Below are 26700 nucleotides of genomic sequence, written 5' to 3' on the forward strand. Positions count from 1 at the left end.
GTAGCAGATTTTATTTGTCAAGCTTGGGAGAGAAGGCAGAAGATTTTGTTTAAGACCGAGCTGTATAGTAATCGGTAATCTTGTTATGAAATGAAATGTATTGAAATGTATTGAAATGTATTGAAATGTATTGAAATGTATTGAAATGTATGGCCACTGCAACGGTAACTATGGTGTCTTGTAACCCATGAGGGTTGGGCACTTTGTGTGCATGACACGAAAATAAAAGAAAAATCAAATCAAATCAATCAATGCCACCTGTAACGCCTACATTAAAATAAAAATAAGTAACGTGAAGGTCCGGGTCGTTAGAGCAGTGAGTGTGGGTGGCAGTAATGCATCTTTTAAATTGTTTATCAATTGCCGTTAAACAAAACTGACGGGAGCGTTCGGCTTGTCGACTCCTCGCCTGACTGCACTCGGCTGCTGTCGTCTATTTTCCAGGCGAGCAGATAGTCATCTCAAACGAGCCTGATACCATAAAGATAAACACAGCACGCACCTGGAGATAAAAACCAAGACGTAATGTTATAGCCTACATTTTTTATATGCATACAGTAGACAGTGATGCCTGATAATTCTGGTTGTTTTCAACCTGAGCCTACAGAAGAGGTAGGGCCACATGTGAAAAATGTATTTGAGTTAAAGTCAGAACTCTGAGAAACTTATTGTAATTAATTTCAGGCCCGTCCATCATGAGTTCATCCTCCATAATGACAGAATACATGAAGGAGCTCACAGAAAAACACAGGAGAGGAGGAAACACACCAGATCAGATCAGTTTTCATGCTCAGCTTCTGATTTATTGTCACCACACAGCAGAGAACAATTCAAACTCGCTGAGTGCAGCTACTGGTCTTCTGCTGTGTGTCAGCGCCGGAAAACTACTGCAGGGGACGGATCTTCATGCTGATGGTCTTCAGGGAGTAGTCATGGCCTTTCCATGAGGACCATTCAACTCCGATAGCAAAGAGTGTCTTGTCAGCCCCCCATCGATAAATCCCATTGGGGTTTGCCTTGTGACAAGCTTTGTACCAGAAACCTCCCAGGTATTTTCTGGCACAATGCCCACTCCAGGAGTCCTGGTCTCTGTCCATCGTGGAAAACTTCTGTCCATTAGAATAACTCAGAGAGTCTCCTACAGAAACACAATGAGAACCAGGTCATACAATCACAATACTGCTGCTATTACTACTAATACTACTACTGCAACTACTATTACTACTAAGACTACTACTACAACTACTATTACTACTAATACTACTACTTCAACTACTATTACTACTAATACTACTACTACTACTGCTACTAACTCACCTGCCCCTCCATCAGTGAAGCCAGATACAAACAGTTTGTATCCGCTGGACTCCACCCCGACGGTGAACTTAGAGTAACGGGCGAACACTTTCTTTCCACTCCAGTCCTCCATGTCAACCAGCAGCTCGTATCTTTGCATGTTACCCATGCGGAAAAGGTTCTCAAGGCCTGCACACACACACACACACACACACACACAGATACACATTTATGTGTGCGTACACACAGACATGTAGAAACGCACATGCACACACAGACTGAATGCAGTAAGCTCAGTCAAGCGTTCAAGGAGGAGGAAGTAGTAATAATCGGTTTTGGACAACTACGATTATTAATTTCTCTCTCACTCATAAAATCCTGATTTGAGAAACCAAAACTCTGTTCTGTAAATCCAGAAATGGGACTGTAACCCAAGTTTTGGAAGCACAATCCTCTTGTTATTGTTAGAGATAAGTTGGATCATTTAGGTCTTTGCATCAGCTTTGTTAGCGAAAAGCACAAAAGAAAAGAACCTTAACAATAAATACACATGGCACTATTCTCTGCAACCCAGTAACTGTATTTCACAGTATCCTTTTCTAAGGAAACGATCTGTTTTAGTGCAAATGAATTTACTGTAGCTTCAAAACTTAACATATGTAGCCCTTGAAATATTTTTTCAAATCATACTGGACAGATCTGACATGAACTTGTCACATCAGATCAGACCAATCACAATCTAAAGAGTGGGCCGCTCTCTTCCGGTTTCTCCCAATTACCCACTCCGGCATCGGCCATTACTAATGCAGCCGGGTTTGGAGCAAATTGTGGAATTTTAACTTTCGTTTTCACAGCAGGAGACTCTCAGGGGGGGAAAGTTAAATTGATTGATCAGAGGCAGGGAAATCAAAAGCAGAGGTAGGAAACTGAAACTGAAAATGGGCACAGTGCTGTCAGGTGGATCTCAGTCTCACCGAGCCAGTACTCTCCAGCAGCGTTGCCAAAGCCCGTCCTGTAGTGGTCCCAGGACCTGTAGAAGCTCACCGTGCCGTCCATCCTCCTCTGGATCACCTTCAATTTAAGAGAATTTAAGCATTACTTTAAATTATAACAGATAAATTATAGGTCATTTGTAAAAAATAATGTAATGTAATGTATGTATGTCTAACTATACATTTACTAACATGAGGCAATGATGTAATGGTGTACTAGTACAGTATTCTGCATTTCTGAATCAGATATACAATTTTAAGTTAACTTATTATTATTAATAATGTACAACTCAATTTATTATTCAATTTAGTAAAATGACAAGAACAGAGATGCTTACGGTCCACTTCCCTCCTAATGTAGTCATGTCACAGTACACCTACACACACACACACACACACACACACACACACACACACAAAGAAATACACAAATTAATAGTTAATAGATTAATAATTAATGGGATTAATGAGAAAGGATTTAATATAACTAGTTAACTAGTTAACAGAGGTCAACTAGTGTGCCGAAAATAAGTGCCACTAGTTAACTAGTAGCACATTTTGGACATAACTAGTTTACTAGTAAGAGAAAATGTGTGTAACTAGTTAACTAGTAAGGTTCAAAAGATCCTTACTAGTAAACTAGTTGACTTTTTAGCCCTTACTAGTTAACTAGTAAGCTGCAACAGGAAGCCACTAGTTAACTAGTGGACATTTTGGACATTACTAGGTAACTAGTGCACAACATGCAAATGAAGCAGGCGGGACAATGACAAAATCCTGAGTCCTGATTGGTTGGCATTTAAAATTTTGAAGTGGAGAACCAATAGGAAGCCTCAATGCACCCTTTCCCGCCTCCTCATTAGCATTTTGGACCTTACTAGTTAACTAGTTGAAATTTTGGAGCTTACTAGTTAACTAGTAAACATTTTGAGGCGCACTAGTTTACTAGTAAGGTCCAAAAGACCGTAACTAGTAAACTAGTGGACATTTTGGCCCTTACTAGTTTACTAGTAAGCATTTTTGTACCTCACTAGTTAACTAGTAAAATTTTGTCTTACTAGTTAACTAGTAAGGCGAAAATGTGCGTAACTAGTTAACTAGTAAGACAAAATGTCAAGTAAATGTCTAGTAAAGCGCACTGCCGGTTGATATCAAGGATATGGAATAAATGCTCAAACGGCTTGCCATACTACTACTACTACTACTCTATCACTACGACTCCTAACAGTGTCTCTTTAAGCCAAAGCCAAGTTGTTTTAATTCTGTTCTGTTCTTCACTTTGTGAGAGTGAATCTCAGTGTTTTCACATGGTGTCGATCTCATCTTGGAACCAGACTCTTTATCGTATGAGTCTCAACCTTCGCCCCGGGGTGGATGAAGCGTACCTGGGTAGCAGACGTGGGTCCGATGGGAAAGATGGTGTACACTCCGCTGGGTCGGCTGGTGTCCTGGTGATAGATGTCGCTGCAGTCCAGCGGGAGGACGACCTGGCAGCGGATCAGAACCGGAGCCAGGAGGAGGAGCACGACTGAAACCACCTGGGACAGATGTGATGTCATGTTACATCATGTCTTATTGGGTTAGGTTGATTTACACTGTTTTACATGTTAAGTTGGTTCTTATTAAGTTAGGTTGGCTTTGTCATGTCATGTAATGCTATGTTGCGTTACGTTAGTTATGTTACATTATTACGTTATGCTGCGTTATGTTTTGTTATGTCGTTATGTCATGTCATGTCATATAATGTTACTTATCTCGTTACATTACATTATGTTTTTATGTTGAGTTACATTATGTTATGTCATGTTAAGTTATGGTCCCACATGGGTGCATTAGGGCGCATTGCACCCTCAGATAAGATTAATGCCCCAGTTTTCCTCTTCCCTGATCATATTCCAAGTTACAACTAATTTCACAGTGCCTGGATTACTATTTAACACTAAGGCATGTTTTCAGCGTTACATGGTTGAGATAAACAGTTTGACTGTGATTTTACTCATTCATGAGTTATGGCATTACAGCTTTTTTACCAAATCAATTGTTCAAAGTGCAGATACTGCAGACAAACGTGATAAAATAAGTTGTATGATGTCATGCTACGTTCGGTTAGGCTGTTTGACATTAGATTGTTAGGTTACCTTCCGTCATGAACAGTTTCTGTACCATACGTTTGTTTGCGTTCACATACAGAAAGTGCAGCCAGTATGCAAGGTTTCCTTAATTATATTAACAAGAAGACGTGTATGGGCTTTATTTGTGTAGTTTCCCTTCTATTAAGTACTATTATGGAGGAAAAATGATTTATGTGAACATTTAATATTTTCGTATGGTATTCAACAATAATTGTTGAATCTTTGTGTTTTCTGTGTGACTTTATTACCACGCAGAGTTCATTTATATTGATTAATTTAAATTTATTATCACGACTACTGCCATTTTGACAATGGTTAAGTTTACACATGCATTTATAACACCAAAGTAGGATAAATCCAACGCATGCAACACAATGCATCTGCAATACAAACCCAACGCAATAACAGACTTTCCCTTTTGGAAAGAGTGAATTTCCGGTGGAGGGCCACAGATTTGTTACAGTCAGCGTGTTCACAGCGGTATGTTAACGATGCGTTATGTTATGTCACGTATGTTAGGTTGTTTACATTAGATTACATTATCATTACCAGTGGTGGAATGTAACTAAGTACATTTACAGTACTGTACTTAAGTACAATTTAGAGGTACTTGTACTTTACTTGAGTATTTCCATTTCATGCTACTTTATACTTCTACTCCACTACATTTCAGAGGGAAATATTGTACTTTTTACTCCACTACATTTGACAGCTTTAGTTACTAGTTACTTTGCAGATTTAGGTTATTAACACAAAGTGATGAACACATTAATGCATCAATAATTATAGTATAATATATTATAATAACATGATATAATGGGCCATTCTGCATAATGACTGCTTTTACTTTTGCTACTTTAAGTACATTTTGATGCTAATACTTTTGTACTTTGACTGAGGTAAGATTTTGAATGCAGGACTTTTACTTGTAACAAAGTATTTTTACATTGTGGTATTGCTACTTTTACTTAAGTCAAAGATCTGAATACTTCTTCCACCACTGATCATTACATTATCTAAGGTAGGTTATGTTATACATTTCATGACATTACATTTCATTGTGATATATTATGTAACACGTTATGTTATGCTATGTTATGGTACGTTACGTTACATTATGTTTTGATAATAGTGTCAGTAGACACAGGAAGAAATATATTGTGTGCTAAGTGCTACATACTGCAAACTAAGGAAATGAAAACATTTGAACTGTTTGTAATGCAGAACCCAGAAGAAACAAGTGCTGGAAACTTAGTAAGGGATAATGCCCTTCAAGGTGTCCATTATCAGGAATTAATGGACTCCGCGGAGTCCATTAATTCATCCTCGAAGGGCATTATCCTGCTTATATCATGGTCACTTGCCAAAGAAAAAAAAATTAAGACCATTCATTTATATTTTCATGCGTTTTGTAATCAAAATCTAAAGTTTTTCACAAGCCATAACTCAGTTTCCCTGGTAACACCTGAGGGTTTGACTAATACCTGGAACAATCATTACCGTCCCATAAGGTTCTTATGCAACGGAAACGTTGTTCACTGCTCCAGTAAATAGGACGAACCTTAGATAGGACTTGGCAGCAGGAGATATTTCTAGTCCGCTCAGCTCATAGAACCCTTTGGCTCAGCTAGGAGCCAGAAAGCTAACGTTATGCTAGCAACATTCAAAGTCAATAACAAACAGTAAATATAATTTGACAGTATGTTTAACAACAAGACTAGCTAGCTATCAGCCATGTCATTGTCTCCAAATCAATATCAAGATTTTCAGGAACATACAAATTGTAAACGGAGGCTTTGACTGCGTCCCTGTTGCTATGGTTACTCATGTTAGATACAGGCTGATGCTACGTAGCCAGCGCATTAATTTAGAACGGTGAACAGACAGTTTCACTGGAACTACTTAGTAGGTGTCCATTATCAGGAATTAATGGACACCCTGCAGCCAATCAGAATCGAGTATTCACCCAGACCATGGTGTAAAGTTTAAGAAACTCGTGCATCATCGCAGAATATCAACAAACTTCATTCAATCCCTCGGACAGACAGACTGACAGATCTATTAAGTTACCAAGTTACCTGCATTGTGTGATTTCTGCTGAAGTGAAGTGATGAAAATGCTGATATCAGTCTGGAAGCTCTGATGTGTCTGAGCTGCTGCTGCTTCACATCTATTTATATTCCTGACAATAGGTAGAAATATCTGTACCTGTGTGTGTGGGTGGGTGGGTGCAAGTTTCAATTCAAATATTGATTCATCACTCATGAAGCAGAATTTCACTTCCGGAAAAATCAACAGTTCCACCCAGCAGAGAAACAAGTTAAACAAGAATACTTCAAAATGGCCTGATTCCAATTAATTTAACTGTGTATTAACCTATGGAAAAGTAATGTAAGTACGCAATAACACTGTATTACTACTTAATACAAATCTTTGCAGTAAATAATGTAATTCTATTGAAGTCAAGTTTACTTTACACACTATATAGTCCTTTTAAAGTCTGAACCAGAGTTCACTAGGTTGGTACACTGTATTGGCCCGGTTTGTTTCACACCGACTAATATCAAGCGGACCTATTGGACAGATACCTTGGTGGGAAAAGAAAAAAATTCAAACTGCAATGGCACCCAGACGGCGTTCACATTATAATGATGCACCTTGCAACCTTTTAGTGTTCTGGAGACTTTTAAGTTGATGACTTGATCCTCTCTGATGTGTAGCACGTAACTCTGCTCCGGGCAGCCAGTAGGTTTCTCTCTAGCTGGTGGGGTTTCAAGGCATAAAATCTATATAACAACGGGTCAGATGACTTATTGACAAGTATTGACAAGACAGAAGGACTCCCCTGTCAACAGTATGTCTGCATTAGGTGAGTGTATATGCGTTTGTTTTATTGGCCGAGGCCGCGGGTGTGCCGTGTTGCACTGAAGTCCACAGCCCTAGGCGCTTCACAACAGAGATGGAATCAGCTGCCCAGGATATGCTTCTGGCAAGTTTGAGGACATTTCTATACACATAAGGATATTACAACAAGTTTAAGGAGGATAATTTCACTTGGACATATAGGCATATACAATGTCTATTTGTAGTGCTTAAAAAGGCCTGGGGGAAGTGTATGTCGACGTCACTGTTTGAACTGTCTTCACTACTGTTGACAAATGTAATGTAATGTAATGCGAGCTAACCACGGTACAGAGAGGCGGGAGCCACAATGTGGTCGACGCTGTGGACCCAAAGACTACTTAGGTGTTTACATCCATGAGAGTACCAGTAAAATAGTGAGTAAGAGAAGAAAGACAAAGGTTTACATGAACAGGGGCCAATTGTGGCAGCGGCTTTGGCTGCATGGTCAGCCAAAGCATTGCCTCTGAAAACAGGATCATCAGATTTGCTGTGGGCTTCACATTTAGCAACAGCAATAGATGTAGGTAGTTGACATGCTTCTAAGAGTTTTCCAATTAATTTTCCATTTTTGACGGGATAAATCCTCGGTTTGCCCACAGTGTACCAAAATCATGCACAAAGCCAAAAGTCAATGTAAATGTAAATCAATGTAAGTCAATGTAAATCGTCAAGATTCAAGATTCAATAATTTATTGCCTTGTCAACAAAGTTGATAGGAATTTGCCTCAGTGCAACTCTTATGATGGACCATACACAAAAACATAAAATGGATGGAATACATAAAAACAATGAAGATTAAAAAAAAAACTAAAAGTGCTCTACTTCTATAAAGTGCTGATGTGTTGTTCCTGAGGCGGGACTGGAGTCTTTCCCCTGAGGGGAGGAGTTTAAAAAGACAACCGGCTGGGTGAGTGGGGTCAGCACAGAAAGGAATTCTGGCACAACTTCACCTACTGACAAGGTGCATGGACTGGGCAGGTAACACTGGAAAACAATAGATTCCAGCAACACTTGCAGTACTGGGAACAAACGTTTATTAGTAAAAACCAATGCGTTTCGGCTCGTGGCCTTCATCAGGGTTTATGGAACAGTCTGTCTGAAAGCCTATATATACATAAGCACACTCAAATCAACCAATAGAACAAGACACAATGGGAATAACAGCCAATAGAATACTAGCACAGCTGTCCCCTGCACAACTGTGTTAGTATTCTATTGGCAAGGCAGCTTTATTTGTACATGTCATACACTGGGGCAATTCAAAGTGCTTTACAGAGTAATGAAAATACAGTAAAGGTAAAAGATTTACAATTAAAAAGTGCCAAAGTATAAACAAGAGATACAAAAGATAAAAGACTTAAAAAGTAAACTAGTGCAGTTCAAATCAAGTGAAATAGAAAGATAAAAGAACACAACAAATACTCCCACTTTTAGATGCACATTGTGAGTGAGCCCATATGTTTTTCTTAATTTTCTTTTCCCCTGTCCTTCCTGATTTTACTCTTGATCTGATATTTACGTCAGATCTCACTGCCTAAGGCAGACGAGAATCATAGATTCTCCTCTTGGTCAAAAACCTCACCATCCACAGATGGATGAGAATCATACAGGGTAAAGCTCTGTCCCCCCCACATATAGTGTTCACTCATGCACAAGTAAGCATTACCTGGACAAGACCAATGAAAATTCGTACTTGCCCGTGTCAGCTCTGTTGGGATCCTGAACAGAAAGAGTTAAAATTAAGGTTATTTAAAAGCTGAGCTGAAAAGATAGGTTTTTAGCCATTACAGGGTAGAGTAGGCAGTGTAAAATAGGAAAGTTTTAAGCTCTGACTTAAAAGTGGTCAGAGTCGGGGCTTGTCTAATATCATCTGGGAGGTTATTCCAGGTCTGTGTTGCATGATAACAAAACGCTGCTTCACTGTGTTTTGTTCTAACTCTTGGGACAGCCAGTAGGCCCCAGATGTCCTAAGGGTCCTAGAAGGTTCATATGGCACAAACATGTCAGAGATGTATTTGGGCCCAGAGCCACAGAGTGATTTGTAGACAAGCAGCAAGATTTTGAAATCAATTCTCTGAGTGACTGGTAGCCAGTGTAAGGATTTTAGAACTGGTGTAATGTCCCAGGCCTTTTCATTCTTGGTCTTCCCTCAAAGGAGGTGACTCTAACCCATTTACAGTTCAAACTATGTGACAAATTACTATTATTGGCCAGAAAATGTATTTTGATTAACTGGATCAAGGATAAGCCACCTACTGCCACATTGTGGTACAGGGAGATATTCAGAGTCCTCCCTCACGAAAGAGTTAGTGCAGTTCTGAAGGGTAATGAGAGGTCCTTTACTAAAATGTGGTCTCCTTTGCTTGACTACTTACCTGGGGAATTGACTCTGTTAGTGCTGAGGGGCCAATGCTCCTTGCAATGGCCACACCCATCCAGGGTGGACTCATAAGTGTCTTTCTCTTCTCGTTGCTTGGGTACTGCTGTGTTTTGGAGTTTTGGCTCAACTTGATTGTACTTCTTGTATCACTACTGTGAAATGTTGGAGTTGATGTGACTGTTGTGTATGGCTGCACTGATCGGTGGTGTGTCTGTGTGCAGGACGGTGTTGGGGGGGGGGGGCTTTTGTGTGTGGTGCCGGGGTGAGGGAGGGGGGTGGTCAGCTGGGAGATTTCTCTGTTTAGGGTGGATGGATGGCACTATTTTATTTTTATTTTTATTTTTATGATGGCGGAATGTATTTCTCTTGTTTCTGTTGAAAACCAATAAAATTCTGTTTAAAAAAAAAAGAACTGGTGTAATGTGGTCGTATTTCCTAGTTTTCGTCAGGACCCTGGCAGCGGCGTTTTGAATAAATTGGAGTTGCCAAAGAGCTTTTTTTGAAAGCCCTGTGAACAGGCCATTGCAGTAATCTAATCTACTGGAAATAAAGGCGTGGGTAAGCCTTACTAGGTCTTGTTTGGACATTAGTCCTCTGACTCTTGCAATATTTTTTAGATGGTAGTTAGCTGGTGAAGTTACCGATTTGATGTGGCTATTGAAATTTAAATCTGAGTCCAGGATAAAGCCAAGATTTCTGGCTTGACTCTTAGTTATGAGGGACAGGGAGTCAAGGTGAGAGCAGACATTCTGTCTTTCTTTCTGTGCTCCGAAGACAATTATCTCGTTCTTATCTCTGTTTAGTTGGAGAAAATTTTGCCGCATCCAGTCATTGATTTGTTCAACGCAGTGACACAGAGTTTCAACAGGTCCATAGTCACCTGGTGTAAGTGATATGTAGATTTGCGTGTCATCTGCATAATTATGGTAGGCTACTTTATTATTTTGTAGGATTTGGCCTAAAGGAAGCATACAGAGATTGAACAGGAGAGGTCCCAAAATGGACCCCTGTGGAACCCCGCAGGTCATGGCCATCTGCTCGGACACACAGTTTCCAATGGAGACAAAGTACTTTCTGTCATGAAGATATGACTTGAACCACTTAAGGACAGTTCCAGAGAGTCCCACCCAGTTTTCTAACCTTTGTAATCGAATTGTATGGTCCACAGTGTCAAAGGCAGCACTAAGATCCAACAGTACTAGAACAGAGTCATTGTTCAGGCGAATGTCATTTAGTACCTTTATGAGTGCAGTCTCAGTGCTGTGATGGGGCCGAAATCCTGATTGAAAGTTATCGAACCAATTGTTCAGCGTTAAAAAATTACTAAGTTGTTGGTGGACAACTTTTTCAATAACTTTACCTTAAAAGGGTAAGTTTGATATAAGTCGATAGTTATCCAGTACAGTAGCATCAAGACTGCTCTTCTTTACGAGCGGCTTAATGACTGCAGTTTTCAAAGCCTTTGGAAAAATGCCAGATTGGAGAGAACTGTTAACTACAAGTATTAGTTCTTTCCCCAGGCTGCTCAAAACTGTTTTAAGGAAGCTAGTGGGTAAAACATCAAGGCAACAGGTGGATGATTTGAGATTGGAGACAGTTTCTTTGAGTGTTTTGTCGTCAATGGGATTAAATTGTGTCATACCTACCAAGTTACATCTGGGAGACTGCAGTGATGATGCTTTTTTGTTTGGCATTGAGGAGTTAATCGCATGTCTGATGCCTTGAATCTTGTCATTAAAAAAGGATGCAAACTCGCTACATTTGCTGGTAGAAACTAGTTCTGGGGATATTGGAACTGGAGGGTTAGTTAACCTGTCAACGGTAGCAAATAAGATGCGTGAATTGTTACTGTTCTTGTTGATGATCTCAGGGAAAAATGATTGCCTAGCACCTTTCAAGTTCAGACTGTAAATATGTAATTTTTCTTAATAGATTTCAAAGTGAATCTGGAGGTTTGATTTCGCTCTGCTTTCCGGCACTCCCTTTTCTGGGCCCTTACAGAATGAGTGTTTCTCCATGGTGCCATTTGCTTACTAGCAATCAATTTAACCTTAGCAGGAGCAGTGGCATCAATTACATTCGAAATTTTAGAATTGAAGGTATTCAGTTGATCATCAACATGATTTGAAGCTGGGGCAGTTTCAGATTTGATGGCTTCCATAAAAAATGTTGTGGTATTCTCATTAATGTACCTTTTTTTTAACAGTTTCAGATCTAATGTTGATTTTTGGTGTGATAGACAGATCAAAGAATACATAGAAATGATCTGATAGAGCAACATCAAGCACAGTGACATTTGAAATGTTAACACCCTTTGTAATAACCAGATCTAGAGTGTGTCCTCTAGTATGGGTCGGCCCTTTCACATGTTGAGGCAGATCAAACGTGTCAAGTATGGCTGAAAGTTCTTCGGCATTTTTGTCACTGACATTATCTATGTGTACATTAAAATCACCCGTAATGACTACACAGTCAAATTCAGTGCAGATAATTGAAAGCATCTCAGTAAAATCATCAAGGAAATGTGGGGAGTATTTTGGTGGCCTGTATATAACTATATATAGAATACATGGAGATAATTTAATTTCCATTTTAAACGACACATATTCAAAGGATGAGAATTCTCCAAATGATAACTTCTTACAAAGGAACCTATCCCTAAAAAAGGCACAAACACCCCCTCCTTTTTTGATCTGTCATGCTTCAAACTCAAATATGAAATTTGGTGGGGTGGATTCAATAAGGATAGCATTCCCATTGTGTTGAGAGCAGCTACACTGAAAGGAAGCACTCACTTGTTGTCCTGTTGCAGGACATCTTCAGTGTTGACACTGTCAACAGTGTCAACACTGTTAACTCCGCTGTAGACTATTAATATACAGAATAATAGTCCATACAGCCATACTGATCTCCGTTCCAGCGCGTCCCATCTCCACGGCCCGCATCAATCCTCCCGATCCAAGCGGCAGGCGCTCTAGTACCCATCGGTGCCGCAAGCGCTGTTTGACACCCGGTGACGCATCGGCGTCGGGACCCCCGCCGAAATCTCGGCCGGATCACCGGGAACAAATCGGCGCCCGGCTATCGGCACCGGCCAGCACCGTGGCCCCGGGAAGGTCGGCAGGAAGCGTTCGGTGTGATGAAACCTCCATGCTTGTTTGTGTCTCTCTCAGAACAGAGGGCACAAACAAGCATGGAGGTTCGCGCATATGCATCGAAATAAACGGTGATATGATATAATTGTATAGATTCTACTTTAGCTTCAGCTTACATGCATGATATTGGTCAGCCTGCTGACTGTGTGGGAGAAACGGGCTCCTGATCTCAGCGGAGAAACTAGACGGCGGAGAAAACGAAACTTAACTTTGGCTCTGTGATCCTATGATGTGCCACGTGCCACGGCCGACCAATGGTGTAACTTGATCAGTCAGTCAGTCAGTCAGTCAGTGAGTGACAGACATTCGTGTTTTGTAGGGCTGGCCCCGCTGTTGCGGTCCAGCCAAAAATTATAAATTATTGGTCAGAGATGAAAACATCCTCAATATTAAGGGTATTCAGGTAGTCATGAAAACTAAATCTAGGGTATGGCCACAGTCATGGGTCGGACCTGACAGATTTAGAGACTGAGGTTTAAAAATGCTGTAGAAAAACATGAGTCATGAGTCATCCACATGAATGTTAAAATCACCTAGATAATAACTTTATCATGCTTAAGCACAATGGAAGACACCAAAATGATAATGACCTTTTTAATGAGCTTTTATTCACTTTTTCCCTATTTTCACCTGTTAATTACCCATCAAAAAATCACAGGCACCGATGCAAAAAGCCTTCCTCAGGGTCCCTGTTTTCTTGTAGAGCTTTTTCAGCCTACATTTCTTTTTCTGATAGATTTTATGTTATTGGTCGGCTGTTGCATGACATTAGGAAATATGCTGTTCATAGTTGTTGAAAAGCTAGGTGCCTAATTTGCAACCTATCCTCACCTGTTTGGTGGATGAGAGCCATAAACTGGGATTGCACTGATTTTGGTTTCTCAGTTATTTATTATTTTAACCTTTATTTAGGTTAAAGATAGAAGAAGATAGAAGATACAGTACATCTGATTTAACAAGAACACTACATCCTCTACATTTTAGAGGTATTGAATGATAAGCGTCAGGTCAAGACTTTCTCCAGCTTGATGAAGTGTTTTGGTGCAGATCTCTTCACTTCAGTTTGCTGCAGATTACTTGATATAAACAAACTACAAACCGTACGGTTCCTGTTCTGAAACCTGTTACAGAAACAAGTGATATTTATTCCTCGGCCTGATTTCACTGGAATTCAATCAGTAGAACTAATGATGACTAATGATTAAACGTATTTATGTTTACCACACTACATTACCCAGCATCCCATTGATATGAACATGGCATCACTTCCTGGTTAGATGTCGCTGACAAAACAAGGGCTGTGACCAGAATGGATCACTCTCTGTGTTTCAGGGCACTAATACGTACGTCAGACAATTTTTGTTAGTGTCTGAATCGTAAAATGATATTGTGGAATGATTTTGAGGGCACTACATATTTCCCACAATGCAATGCTGTAATATGTAATGAACAAGCCTGGTCACTAAAACGGTGAAAGTACCAGAATGCATTGCGAGTCTGTCGTCACCTGGCCGTTACCAAGCAACCAAGTTGTAACCCTTCTGTGGTTTTATAATGATGCATCCTCTTCTTCACCAAACTCGTTTTTTGGTACCAAAAAGATGTCAAGCTACTCTAAAGATGTTTTCTTTTAACTGTCAATTCATAACTAATTATGAATGCATGTTTTGTTATGCTAATTTGAGTTTGTTAACGGTAACATTAACATTGCGGTCTGTTGTTCAGGAAGGTATTTATCTCTAGCTGCAGGTTATACGGTTCAGAGCTTATTGTCAGGTGTTTTTTGTTAATGTCAGCTAGTGAGAATCCAGAACCTGAAGGAAACCTCACAGCTGGATCAGTGAAGTGCTGCTGTGTGAAAATAAACAGAAAGAAGAAGCCGCACACAACTCCGACACAGAGAATATTTATTCACCGACATAAGGTCGGAAAACGCAGAGACGGGAACATCGGTGAATATTTTTTCTGTTTAATGTCAGCTAGTGACTCATATACGGCTTTGAAGGAATATTGGTAACTTGTCAAATGTGAGCTGAAACATTTGTTTATGTGACTGGTGAACGCAGACGCAGGTTGATGATGAATGATGATGAATTAAGTGTCCGAATTCACTCATTAATCATGTGTGATTTACCGCTGATTAGTGCACTAATAGAGCAGCACTATATAGGGAAATACACATGAGGGGAATAGTGATCCATTCAGGTCACAGCCAAGACATCACTTGGCTTGCTAGTGATGGAGATTTTATAACTAGCGATAGTTCTAGTCTTTGGCTAGTGAACACTGTCACCCAGCAGGAAAAAAAGGCCCAATGATTTGGGTTCGCTCCTTACGGTGAAGAGAGGCTTTGTGGGAAATGTAGTTCTGTAACTGCATTATAAGAACACACATTTTCTAGCTGTAATTAATTTCAGGCCCGTCCATCATGAGTTCATCCTCCATAATGACAGAATACATGAAGGAGCTCACAGAAAAACACAGGAGACGAGGAAACACACCAGATCAGATCAGTTTTCATGCTCAGCTTCTGATTTATTGTCACCACACAGCAGAGAACAATTCAAACTCGCTGAGTGCAGCTACTGGTCTTCTGCTGTGTGTCAGCACCGGAAAACTACTGCAGGGGACGGATCTTCATACTGATGGTCTTCAGGGAGTAGTCATGGCCTTTCCATGAGGACCATTCAACTCCGATAGCAAAGAGTGTCTTGTCAGCCCCCCATCGATAAACCCCGGTGGGGTTTGCCTTGTGACAATTGTTGTACCAGAAACCTCCCAGGTAAGATCTGGCACAATGCCCATTCGCGGAGTCCTGGTCTCTGTCCAACGTGGAAAACTTCTGTCCACTAACAACACTCAGACAGTCTCCTATAGAAACACAATGAGAACCAGGTTATACAATCACAATACTGCTACTATTACTACTAATACTACTACTGCAACTACTATTGCTACTAATACTACTACTACTGCTACTACTACTAGTACTACTACTTCTATTAATTCTACTATTACTACTACTACTAATAGTACTAGTATTGCTATTAGTACTTTTTTTTAAGGGTTTTTCTTGTACTTTGTAACCTTGTTTTGAAAAGTGCTCTATAAATAAAGTTATTATTATAATCATCTCAGCTGGAGGATCACGGCGGGGATCTCTCTCTGACTCGGCTCGCCCAAACCTTTCTTCCATTTTTTTCCTAGCAAGGTTTTCTTGGAAGTTTCTCCTTGTATGCTAACATTTATTAGCCTTATTCAAATTGTTTTCCTCCTCATTTTCTTCCTACCTCCACATTCTCCTCTCTCTCTCTATCTCTCTCTCTCTCTCTCTCTCTCTCTCTCACACACACACACACACACACACACACACACACCAGTTAGCCAACACCACCACATCCCTATTGATCTGTGTGTTGTGCTACACAAACCCTGTGTAGCATGCGTGGTAATAAATGACAATATGATAGAAATGTATAGATTTTATTTTTCTCTCTTTTGTTAGGCTCATTCTCTGTAAAATCCTTTGAGACATGCAGTGATAAAGGGATATATAAATAAACAAACTTGAACTACTACTATTTCCACAACAAAGCAACAGATAGAGGGCGTGACCCGCGTCAGCTGACCCACCTATCCAAACTCAGAGAGTGAAACCAGGAAGTGCTCAGCCACAACAAAGCCTAACAACAACAACAGCCTAAGTCCAAATCTAACCCAGAAACAAAGATTTAAAACACTTACTGACCAACTGCTGTTTCATATGTCCTAGATCTGAGTTTGTTCTTACTAGTTATTACTACTAATACTACTACTACTGCTACTACTGTAACTACTACTGCTACTGCTACTACCACTAATACTAATACTGCTGTTACTACTGCTCTGCTCCTGCTACTCACTCACCCGCCCCTCCATCAGTGAAGCCAGATACATGCAGTCTGTATCCGAAGGACTCCGGGTCGATGGAGAACTTAGAGTAACGGGCGAACACTTTGTTTCCACTGAAGTCCTCCATGTCAACCAGCAGCTCGTAACTTCGCCTCAGAGTCAGGTGGAAGATGTTCTCAAGACCTGCACACACACACACACACACACACACACACACACACATAAACACACAGATATAGACCGAATGCAGCTGAGTCGAGTGCTAATGATGGTGTCAGTTGTGGACGACATGGTGACTTCACACACTGTTGCTACGATTATAAATTTCTGTCTTAACTAATCGTTGTTTTGAAATAACATCCTGATTTGCAAACCAAAACTCTGCTGTGTAAATCCAGAAATGGATTTTGAATCCTCGTTACCGTTAAAGATCTTCTTAAACTGGAAGTGGATCCATTTGGAAATGAAGATCTTTAAGTTTTTAAACTAACGGTACACGCAGTTTGCGTTTTACGTTTTTTGGGGACAAACATCGGAGCAAATTTAACTTTGTTTAGGGAAGACATATTTTGTATTTCAGAATTTGCTTCATTTCATTCCTCCCAATATAATCTGCACGTATTCATCTGGAAAACATAATGTTGAAATTGTGCTTCACTCTAGCCAGCGAGCTAGCTAAGTGGCTACAGCTGTTTGGATGTGATGGGATAGCTAGGCTAGGAAGCTAACATGACTTGTTTAGCCTACCAGAGCTAAAGTTAGCAGCTAAAGTATTTTAGCCTGCCTCTGTGACTGTTGCTCATTTGCATAATATTAAACTTGTTGAGCCTTTCACATCCCACCGAGGGCCTGGTTCACAACAACACCTATCCCATCATGCCTTGTGCACATGATTATTTGCTTGTCATAGACAATGAATGGAGGGGAACTGTTCATGTTGTGAAATCGCAAACCTGGTAAAAAAAAATCTGTTTTGGTCGAGATCTCAGCAGTGGAAAGGAGGAGAGGAAGAAATGAACAACCAGCACGACTCATGGAGCAGCAGTGAGGAGACGCCCCACTTGTAAGTCTCATATCAATCACTAGCTAGTTATTGCATCATTACTGTAGCTCAGCTAAACGATTGCTTTTATTTTGAAGATGACAAAATGAAAATAATTTTGAAAAAATGGAAAGAACAGAGTTTGGGTTTACAAATCATGAATTTACCTGTTCTGCCACTACAAATGTAGCCTAGTTTAGTGTGTTTAAATTGTTTATCCTGTGTAATAGCACGTACCTTTAAGTAACAGTGTTTCACCTGGACACCCGCTGCGCAACTGACACGCAATTAACCAGGTGACAGGAAGTAAACTCATGGTCTGTGATACGCTCCGTTAGCAGTCGTCAGCTCCTCAGTTTAGACGCTGTTCTTCATTTTTCTGTTTGCTAAAGCAACGTCTGTAAGTATAGTTCATCTGGTACCATACTGTATATTAATATGACCGTCAGGTTATTCTGTGTCTGTATGAATGTCGAAGCATATATTTTATAGTAACGTTAGCCAAATCGCCATGTGGCTAGGCTAGGCTAGCTCCGTATCTCTATGCTATTTGCCAAGATACTTTCTGTAACCTGCTCTATGCTTGTTCTATCACTTAGTTCTGTTTAGTAATGCGGAGACCGTGTGTGTATTGTGCTTACAGTTTAACAAGATTCTCAGTAAACTTCATGAAAATGAACACCTTTGCCGTGGAGTTTTTGGGAGTGTTTATCTGGTCGGATAGCTAGCGCAGTCAGCAGCGAGGCCGATACATTACCATCCGGAGAGTTTTGTGTCAAACTGAAAATGGGCACAGTGCTGTCAGGTGGATCTCAGTCTCACCGAGCCAGTACTCTCCATCAGCGTTACCAAAGCCCGCCTTGTAGTGGTCCCAGGGCCTGTAGAAGTTCACCGTGCCGTCCATCCTCCTCTGCATCACCTGGGGGGGGATTAGACTGATATATGGGTTTGTTATACAAGGTCGATATCTTCCTTTTATTAAATGGGATCTGGTCCAGCTGATATGGGTATGATGCAGTTTGATTGATTACATATTGTAGAATTGATCAATACTACACTGGTCTAACAAATAATGTTGGCTCCTCGTTATCGTTAGGTTGCATTGAGTTACATTATGATGTGTTCAAGCTCTATTCAGTAAAAATGAGTATTGGGCGAAGGTAAATTATAACGTTATCATGATGTGTTCAAATGTAATCTTGTAAAATGTATTTTTATTTATTTTGGATGGGTTACACTGACTTCGGGATGGTTGAAATTATTTTTCGGGACGGTGGTGAAAAAAGTTAGTCTGGAGCCTTGTTATATCCCCATCTATGTATGGTCTTGAGCAGTAGTAGTGTTCACCTACTAGTCTTGCTTCTATTTAACAAAAAGTGCCTTTTTTCTACATTAACTTACCTACCTGTAGTTACCATTTAATGCATGTATGTTAAACTTGTTTTGCTCCCACTAAGTCCCTAATACCTGTGACTGTACAAAAATTAGATTTCTCCACGGTATCGCGATACTACCCGGTATCGCGATACTTTGGCTGGTATAGTATCGCAGGGTAAAATATTGGTATCGTGACAACCCTAAATTATACATTTACAAACATTAGGTAATGATGTACAAATGTGTACTAACAACAGTATTCTGCACTTCTGAATCTGATATCAAAATGTAACTGTGATTACTAATAATGTATAACTCAGTTACAAATATTTATAATGTTAGAAATAAATTATTTTTCCATTCATAATTGTTTGTTAATGCCCATTGCCATTCATTAGTAAATGTTCCCTGTGTATTTCCACTGCTGTAGTTCTGACTGCTGAGGCATGATGGGTAATGTGGTTCTGTTGTCAGACTGCTACATGTTCTTCTGTCATGATGAGTAAAATGACAAGAACAGTGATGCTTACCGTCCACCGGCCTCCTTCTGAAGCCATGTCACAGTACACCTACACACACACACACGCACGCACACACACACACACACACACACACACACACACACACACACACACACACACACACAAATAGATTGATAAATTAATGGGATTAATAAACAAAGACTTGATGATAAAATATATCCAAATCTGTGTCCACACTGCAGCTAAATACAGCTGTCACTCCTCACTGGAGCTTCATCCTGTTAAGTTCACACAGTTCGGTTATTAAGGAGAACCGCATTCTACAACCAAACTCACTATCTTGAAAAAAATTAAATAAAATTCAGGTATTGATACTGAATTTGAGAGCGGATTCGGTTAGTCCAGTAGTGTGAACCAGAACCGGACCGGACAGCTGGTTGTTACGTGACGTCGGGCGTGACACTCGTTACGTTACGTAACTTTATCACCGTTAATTTGAAAGAGACGGAGGTTAAGTGCTGTGAGACATTCTCACATTTTCTATCCAGTCTGTTTCCTCAACACTGAGGTTGTTCCTCCTGTTCTGCAGTCAAATGTTGTGGTTAAAAGTATCAAGTCCATGTGGTGGAAAAAGAGAACATGACGCCGCTGTCGGTGGAGGTTGTTATGGATAAACCGACGCCTCTGGTTACTGGTGTTACTGGTGTCAAGTAAACAGGCGACAGGCAACGGTAGCCGCCATATTGGTCTGAAGTAAACGTTACCATGGTTACAGACATTCTTTACAACCATCTTGAGATGGGAGCAGCGGAGTGACTCCTGTTACCCGTACAGACTCAGTCTGGTCATGTGACTCCGCTCTGCTCCAGTGTGACCAGACAGGTGTGAATTCACTCTCATTCATCAGTTCGGTTGTCACTACCGAATTCTGGCAGTGTGAACAGAGCCAATGTGACATGGGGCGCTGATCCATGAGAAACTAGAAATAACCGCCTCGTGGTTGTTTGCCTCCTCCAATAAACTTTGTTTTATCATTGCAAGGACAGTCTTTATTTATTGAACATATATAATTAATGTGATTATTAGGTCAACTTAAAGGATTTTGGTGTCTGCAAAAGTAAGTGACAGCACTTCCACCGTTTTTGTAGAATGACCCAAGATCGTTCCTCAGCTACAGTGGTAAGCAAAACATTATGATGTCACAATGAAGTTGACCTTTGAACTTTTGGATATAAAATGTCATCACTTCATCATTTTGTCCTATTAGACATTTGTGTGAAATGTTGTCATAATTAGCGTATGAATTCTTGACGTCTTTTGTGAGGTCACAGTGACCTTGACCTTTGACCTTTGACCACCAAATTCTAATCAGTTCATCCTTGAGTCCAAGTGGACGTTTGTGCCAAATTTGAAGAAATTCCCACAAGGCGTTCCTGAGATATCGTGTTCAGCAGAATGGGACGGACAACCTGAAAACATAAAGCCTCGGGCCACAGCTGTCCCCGGTGCAGAGGCATAAAAACAGTGCAGGCTAAGAAAGCTCTAGAAGAATTCACAGGCACAAATTAAAAAGCCTTTATTTCATGACTATCTGGACAAACCGACGTGTGTCGCTACAAAGCCCACATGCGTTGGAGTGCCTGTGACTTCTTGTAGAGCTTTTTTAGCCTGCATGTTATATACATTTGTAAAATATATTTGATAAAGTAAGTAGTATTCTTTACAACACACATCACTGCCACCCCAGACACTTCCTGTTCATACAGCATGTTTGGCCTTCTGTCGACCTGCTGATGCACATCCTGTATATACTACTATACTATTATTATTGCTGCCATACTACTACTACTATTACCACAAACTACTACTGCTACTACAACTAGTATTACTACTACTACTGCTACTAGTACTGTTGTTGCTGATACTACAACTACTACTACTAGGCCTACTTATTTTTATTTTATTTTATTTTATTTAACCTTTATTTAACCAGGCAAGTCATTAAGAACAAATTCTTATTTACAATGGTGACCTGGCAAAAGGCAAAGCCTCTTGAGGGAGAGGGGTGGGGGCTAAAAAGAAATGTCAAAAATTAAAAAGACAGCAGCACACATCCAAACATTTCCAACACACCCACTACTTACATACAATCACAACAAGCATTACGTGTGACAACAAGCATTACATAAATGACATACGGTCTAGCACACAAGCAACAGGCAAGTAGCTAGCAGACAACAGCATCAGGCAATACAACAGCAGAACAGGAATAACATATGACCAGGAAAGAGCATCAGGCAATACAACAGCAGAACAGGAGTAGCACACACAAGCAGTAAGACAAACAGGCAAAGCAACCCAGCCGCAGCAAGAGAGGCAAGAAAAAAAGCAAGGGTTAGGGAATATTCGTGGGTCAGGAAACAGCTGCATGTATCAGTGAGAATGTCCATAATAGAGTCCTTGAAAACTGACTTGGGGATAAAATTGTCCAGTTTTAGTGTTTTTTGCAGATTGTTCCAGTCTTTGGCTGCGGCAGACCGGAATGACGACGGACCGAATACGGTATTTGTTTTGGGAACTTTCAACAGAATGAGGTGAGCAGAGCGGGTGTTGTAGGCACCAGATGTATATTGCAACAAGTGACACAGGTAGGGGGGGGGGGGATAGACCAAGGAGGGTTTTGTAGATAAGCATGAACCAGTGAATATTACGACAGGTGTGTAAGGATGGCCAGTTGACAGAGGAATATAGAGTGCAGTGGTGTGTTCTGAAAGGGGCATTTGTAGCAGAGTGATAGAGAACATCAAGCTTCTGGAGTGCGCCCTTGCATGCCGACCTATATATAACGTCACCATAGTCTAACATGGGAAGAATGGTCATTTGAACAAGAGTTAATTTAGCAGAGAGAGTGAAGGAGGAGCGCATTCTGTACAAGAAACCAATTTTAGATTTGACCTTAGACTGTAACCTGCTGATATGGTGTGAGAAGGACAGAGTGCTGTCTAGCCAGATACCCAAATATTTATATTCAGTGACCTGCTTTAGGATAGTCCCGTCGAGGGTAGTGATATCTCGGGCTGGAAGGGGCACAGAACCCTTTCTACCGAACCACATGACCTTGGTATTGGTAGTGTTTACCAAGAGGTTTAGGGTGGAGAAGGCCTGTTGGACCCTAAGGAAGCTATCCTGAAGTGATGTAAGTACTGCGTCTGGGGAGGGACCAGCGGCATAAAGAACTGTATCGTCAGCATAAAGGTGAATAGATGAGTCTCCAACAGAACAAGCAATGTCATTTATATATACAGACAATACTTTTGCTACTCTATCACTACTACTCCTAACAGTGTCTCTTTAAGCCAAAGCCAAGTTGTTTTAATTCTGTTCTGTTCTTCACTTTGTGAGAGTGAATCTCAGTGTTTTCACATGGTGGCGATCTCATCTTGGAACCAAACTCTTTATCATATGAGTCTCAACCTTCGTCCCAGAGTGGATGAAGCGTACCTGGACAGCAGACGTGGGTCCGATGGGATAGATGGAGTACACTCCGCTGGGTCGGCTGGTGTCCTGGTGATAGATGTCGCTGCAGTCCACCGGGAGGACGAGCTGGCAGCGGATCAAAACCGGAGCCAGGAGGAGGAGCACGACTGAAACCACCTGGGAGAGATGTGATGTCATGTTACATCATTTTATGTAATTTTATGTTCATGAACTGTTTCTCGGTGCAGAGCCCAGAAGAAACAAGTGCTGGGAACTAAAGTTTAAGAACCTTGTGCTTCATCGCAGAATATCAACAAAGCTCATTCAACCAGTAACATAACTACTAATAAACAGTCAACAGATAGAGACAGACAGACAGACAGACAGACAAATAGACTGACAGATCTATTAAGTTACCAAGTTACCTGCATTGTGTGATTTCTGCTGAAGTGAAGTGATGAAAATGCTGATATCAGTCCGGAAGCTCTGATGTGTCTGAGCTGCTGCTGCTTCACATCTATTTATATTCCTGGTTTGTAGAAAAGGTTAATACAACACTGAACAGCTGCTACTTCACACCGATAAAGTTTGCTGAATGGGTGGAAATATCTGCACCTGTGTGTGTGTGTGTGTGTGTGTGTGTGTATAATAAATCAAGTGGCATGGACGGTGCATCATATGAATCTCTCAAGGCCACGCAGTCATGTACATTCACTTCAATTTTTAATATCTGCTTGGAAAATAAAAGAGTGCCTGATTCGTGGAAGGGGGCTCTTGTTCATAGAATCCCCAAAAAAGACAATATCCCGGACAACCCATCAACCTGGAGAGACATATCCCTTTTACCCACTATCTATAAGGTGTTCATGAAATGTATTCTTGCCCGAATTCTCCCATGGCTTGTGGATGCAAACATCTTATCTCCCAAGCAAAAGGCTTACATCAATAGGCAAGGCATGAATGAACATGCTGATGACTTTAAGCACGAGTCCTATACTATTTTTCTGGACTTCGGTGATGTATTTGGAACTTTATTTGTGGTAAACAGCTCACAGATCCAATCCCTCTCCAAGTAGGCATTAAGACTGGCTGTCCATGGAGTGCAGTTAACTTTGTGCTAGCAATCAATCAATGGTTAAAGTGGCTATGTAAGTGCGCTCCCCTCAGTGTCATTTCCCCTAACCCTGTTCAGGGGCATGCCGATGATGTTCAGATATCCTCTCGTCAAGAGGCTGTTATTAACAACATGCTCTCCAGAACTGACTCCTTTTTGGAGTGGTCAGGATTAGAGGTTAAAGATTCCAAATGTGCAGTTTTCTATAAAAGGCAGAGTAGGGGAAACCACTGGTACCGTTCTAAGTCAGATTCAATACCTGTATTCACAATTAGTAATAAGCCACTGAGAGTTTACTCACGGTATGAGACATATATATATCTTGATCATAAATTAAATGTAGCAGGTGAATGGAAAGAACAAGTCAATGAAATCATATCTGAGTATTCCACCAGACTTGATCCCCTGCCACTTATCATGAAATTGGAAGCAATCAGACAAGTAGCACTGGCCAAAGTACAACATCTGTTTTCCAATGTACATATTCCTCGAAAGTCACTATGTGACTTGAATGATAAAACTGTACGACAGTGGGCTGACTTAAATACGCATACTACACACAATGTCATATTCCACAGTAAACGGGAGGGTGGACTGGGGGTTCCTAACTTTGAATGGACATATATTGCTACGAGGCTCTGCCATCTATTAAATATGCTTAACAGTGATGATCAATGTGTCAGAGAGCTTGCTAGAGCTTCTCTGTTCCTGGACCTACAGAGGCACAAGGTCTCCCTGGCACGTGAGTCGGATCCTAGTTTCCTGGGCTTCAAGAGGAAACCCAGTGGAAAGCTGGACAGTCGCTCCCTGGCTTCGGTGTGTGGTCGGACTGGCCTGACTTGAACAACCTATGTGGCTGGGCCAAAGTTACTCTGGAGTGGGTAGGGTCTATCTCCGAGGCAGTGAATGTCTCGGAGGAGGTTGTATCTGACCCCAGTATCTCTGTGAGAGCGACTGTGAATGTCGGTGGAACAGAACATCAACTTCCACTAACAAATGCCCAAGGTCGCCTCTTGAGGGCGCAACAGGGACAACGGCAACACTGGACTGAGTTGAAACTTCAAGGGAAGCTAGCTTGTCTCCCTGTTGCAGATCACTCTGTCTCCCACACAGTGTTTAAAAGTAGCTATAGATGAGAGCATTGTCATCTACACTATAGATTACAGGTTTTACCAACTAAACTTAATCTTTCCATCTGGCTTCCTGACAGTCATGCTCCTCACTGTAAACACCATGGTCACGAACAGATAGCTGAAACCACGTCTCACATCCTGAACGGTTGCATGTATACAGGGGGCTTTACATATGTAGGCACGACACCCCTGATGTTGTTGTTGGCAGTGAAGATCTTAGAGAGGTGTTCATGTTGTTCGTTCTAGAGGTCGGCTGTACTTTTGACTACAGCCTAGAGGAAGCCTTTCTAACCAAGATGCTGAAATATCAACAGCTGGAGCAGATCATTTCACAGCTGGGCTACAAGTGTAAACTTTTAGTTTTCATATTTAGCATGTGCACAACTAGTTGTGAGGGGCTTCAGATGGCTGGTCTGAAGCCCCCTGGTCTGAAGGGCCAAGCAGTTAGTGAGGTATTGTTCAGTATCTGCTATCATTGGTAGCTGCTCAGTATGGAGAAGCCGTTGCTTTTCATACCCATGAAGTGGATTCTGTCTGTTATCTTTCGACCTGCCACTGTTTTCATCCTGTGTGTATGCAACAATGTGGCTGCCAATTAGGCACTTATGTAACTGACTGACTCAATATCTGACTGCATTAATAGTGTTTATGTTAAATCTTTCATGTGTGTTTGTATGCGTGCGCAAGTGTGTTCATTTCAGTTCATTTATTCAAATATTGATTCTTCAATTGTGAAGCGAAATTTGGATTGCGGAGGAGTCAGCAGCTCCACCCAGCAGAGAAACAAGTTAAGTCGTTCAGGAGCAGATTCACACCCGCATAGTGCATTATGTATGGGATAATGCCCGACGAGGTGTCCATTAATTCCTGATTATGGACTCCTCGAAGGGCATTATCCCGCTTATATCATGGTCACTTGCCAAAGAAAAAAAAATTAAGACCATTAATTTATATTTTCATGCGTTTTGTAATCAAAATCTAAAGTTTTTCACAAGCCATAACTCAGTTTCCCTGGTAACACCTGAGGGTTTGACTAATACCTGGAACAATCATTACCGTCCCATAAGGTTCTTATGCAACGGAAACGTTGTTCACTGCTCCAGTAAATAGGACGAACCTTAGATAGGACTTGGCAGCAGGAGATATTTCTAGTCCGCTCAGCTCATAGAACCCTTTGGCTCAGCTAGGAGCCAGAAAGCTAACGTTATGCTAGCAACATTCAAAGTCAATAACAAACAGTAAATATAATTTGACAGTATGTTTAACAACAAGACTAGCTAGCTATCAGCCATGTCATCGTCCCCAAATCAATATCAAGATTTTCA

General features: G+C 40.9%; 2 protein-coding genes across 2 annotated transcripts; both read right to left on the reverse strand.

Moving 5' to 3' along the window:
* Positions 1 to 884: 884 nt before the first annotated feature.
* LOC139659158 (microfibril-associated glycoprotein 4-like) lies at positions 885 to 12689 on the reverse strand. Its single transcript, XM_071537377.1, has 7 exons — positions 12602 to 12689; positions 6499 to 6590; positions 3674 to 3826; positions 2627 to 2665; positions 2271 to 2367; positions 1318 to 1485; positions 885 to 1138 (listed from the first exon to the last, which is right to left on the reverse strand). Exons 1-7 carry the CDS (start codon positions 12687 to 12689, stop codon positions 885 to 887), a joined length of 891 nt encoding a protein of 296 aa, XP_071393478.1.
* Positions 12690 to 15476: 2787 nt separating this feature from the next.
* LOC139659156 (microfibril-associated glycoprotein 4-like) lies at positions 15477 to 23326 on the reverse strand. Its single transcript, XM_071537376.1, has 5 exons — positions 23153 to 23326; positions 19700 to 19738; positions 18615 to 18711; positions 16766 to 16933; positions 15477 to 15730 (listed from the first exon to the last, which is right to left on the reverse strand). The coding sequence occupies exons 1-5, from the start codon at positions 23324 to 23326 to the stop codon at positions 15477 to 15479; spliced, it is 732 nt and encodes a 243-aa protein (XP_071393477.1).
* Positions 23327 to 26700: the final 3374 nt, after the last annotated feature.

The sequence above is a fragment of the Centroberyx affinis genome, unplaced genomic scaffold (genome assembly GCF_046629955.1).
Source record: "Centroberyx affinis isolate AG114_WGS23_722 - 3 ecotype Tasmania unplaced genomic scaffold, CSIRO-AGI_Caff_v1 ptg003025l_1, whole genome shotgun sequence".
NCBI classification, from domain to species: Eukaryota; Metazoa; Chordata; class Actinopteri; order Beryciformes; family Berycidae; genus Centroberyx; species Centroberyx affinis.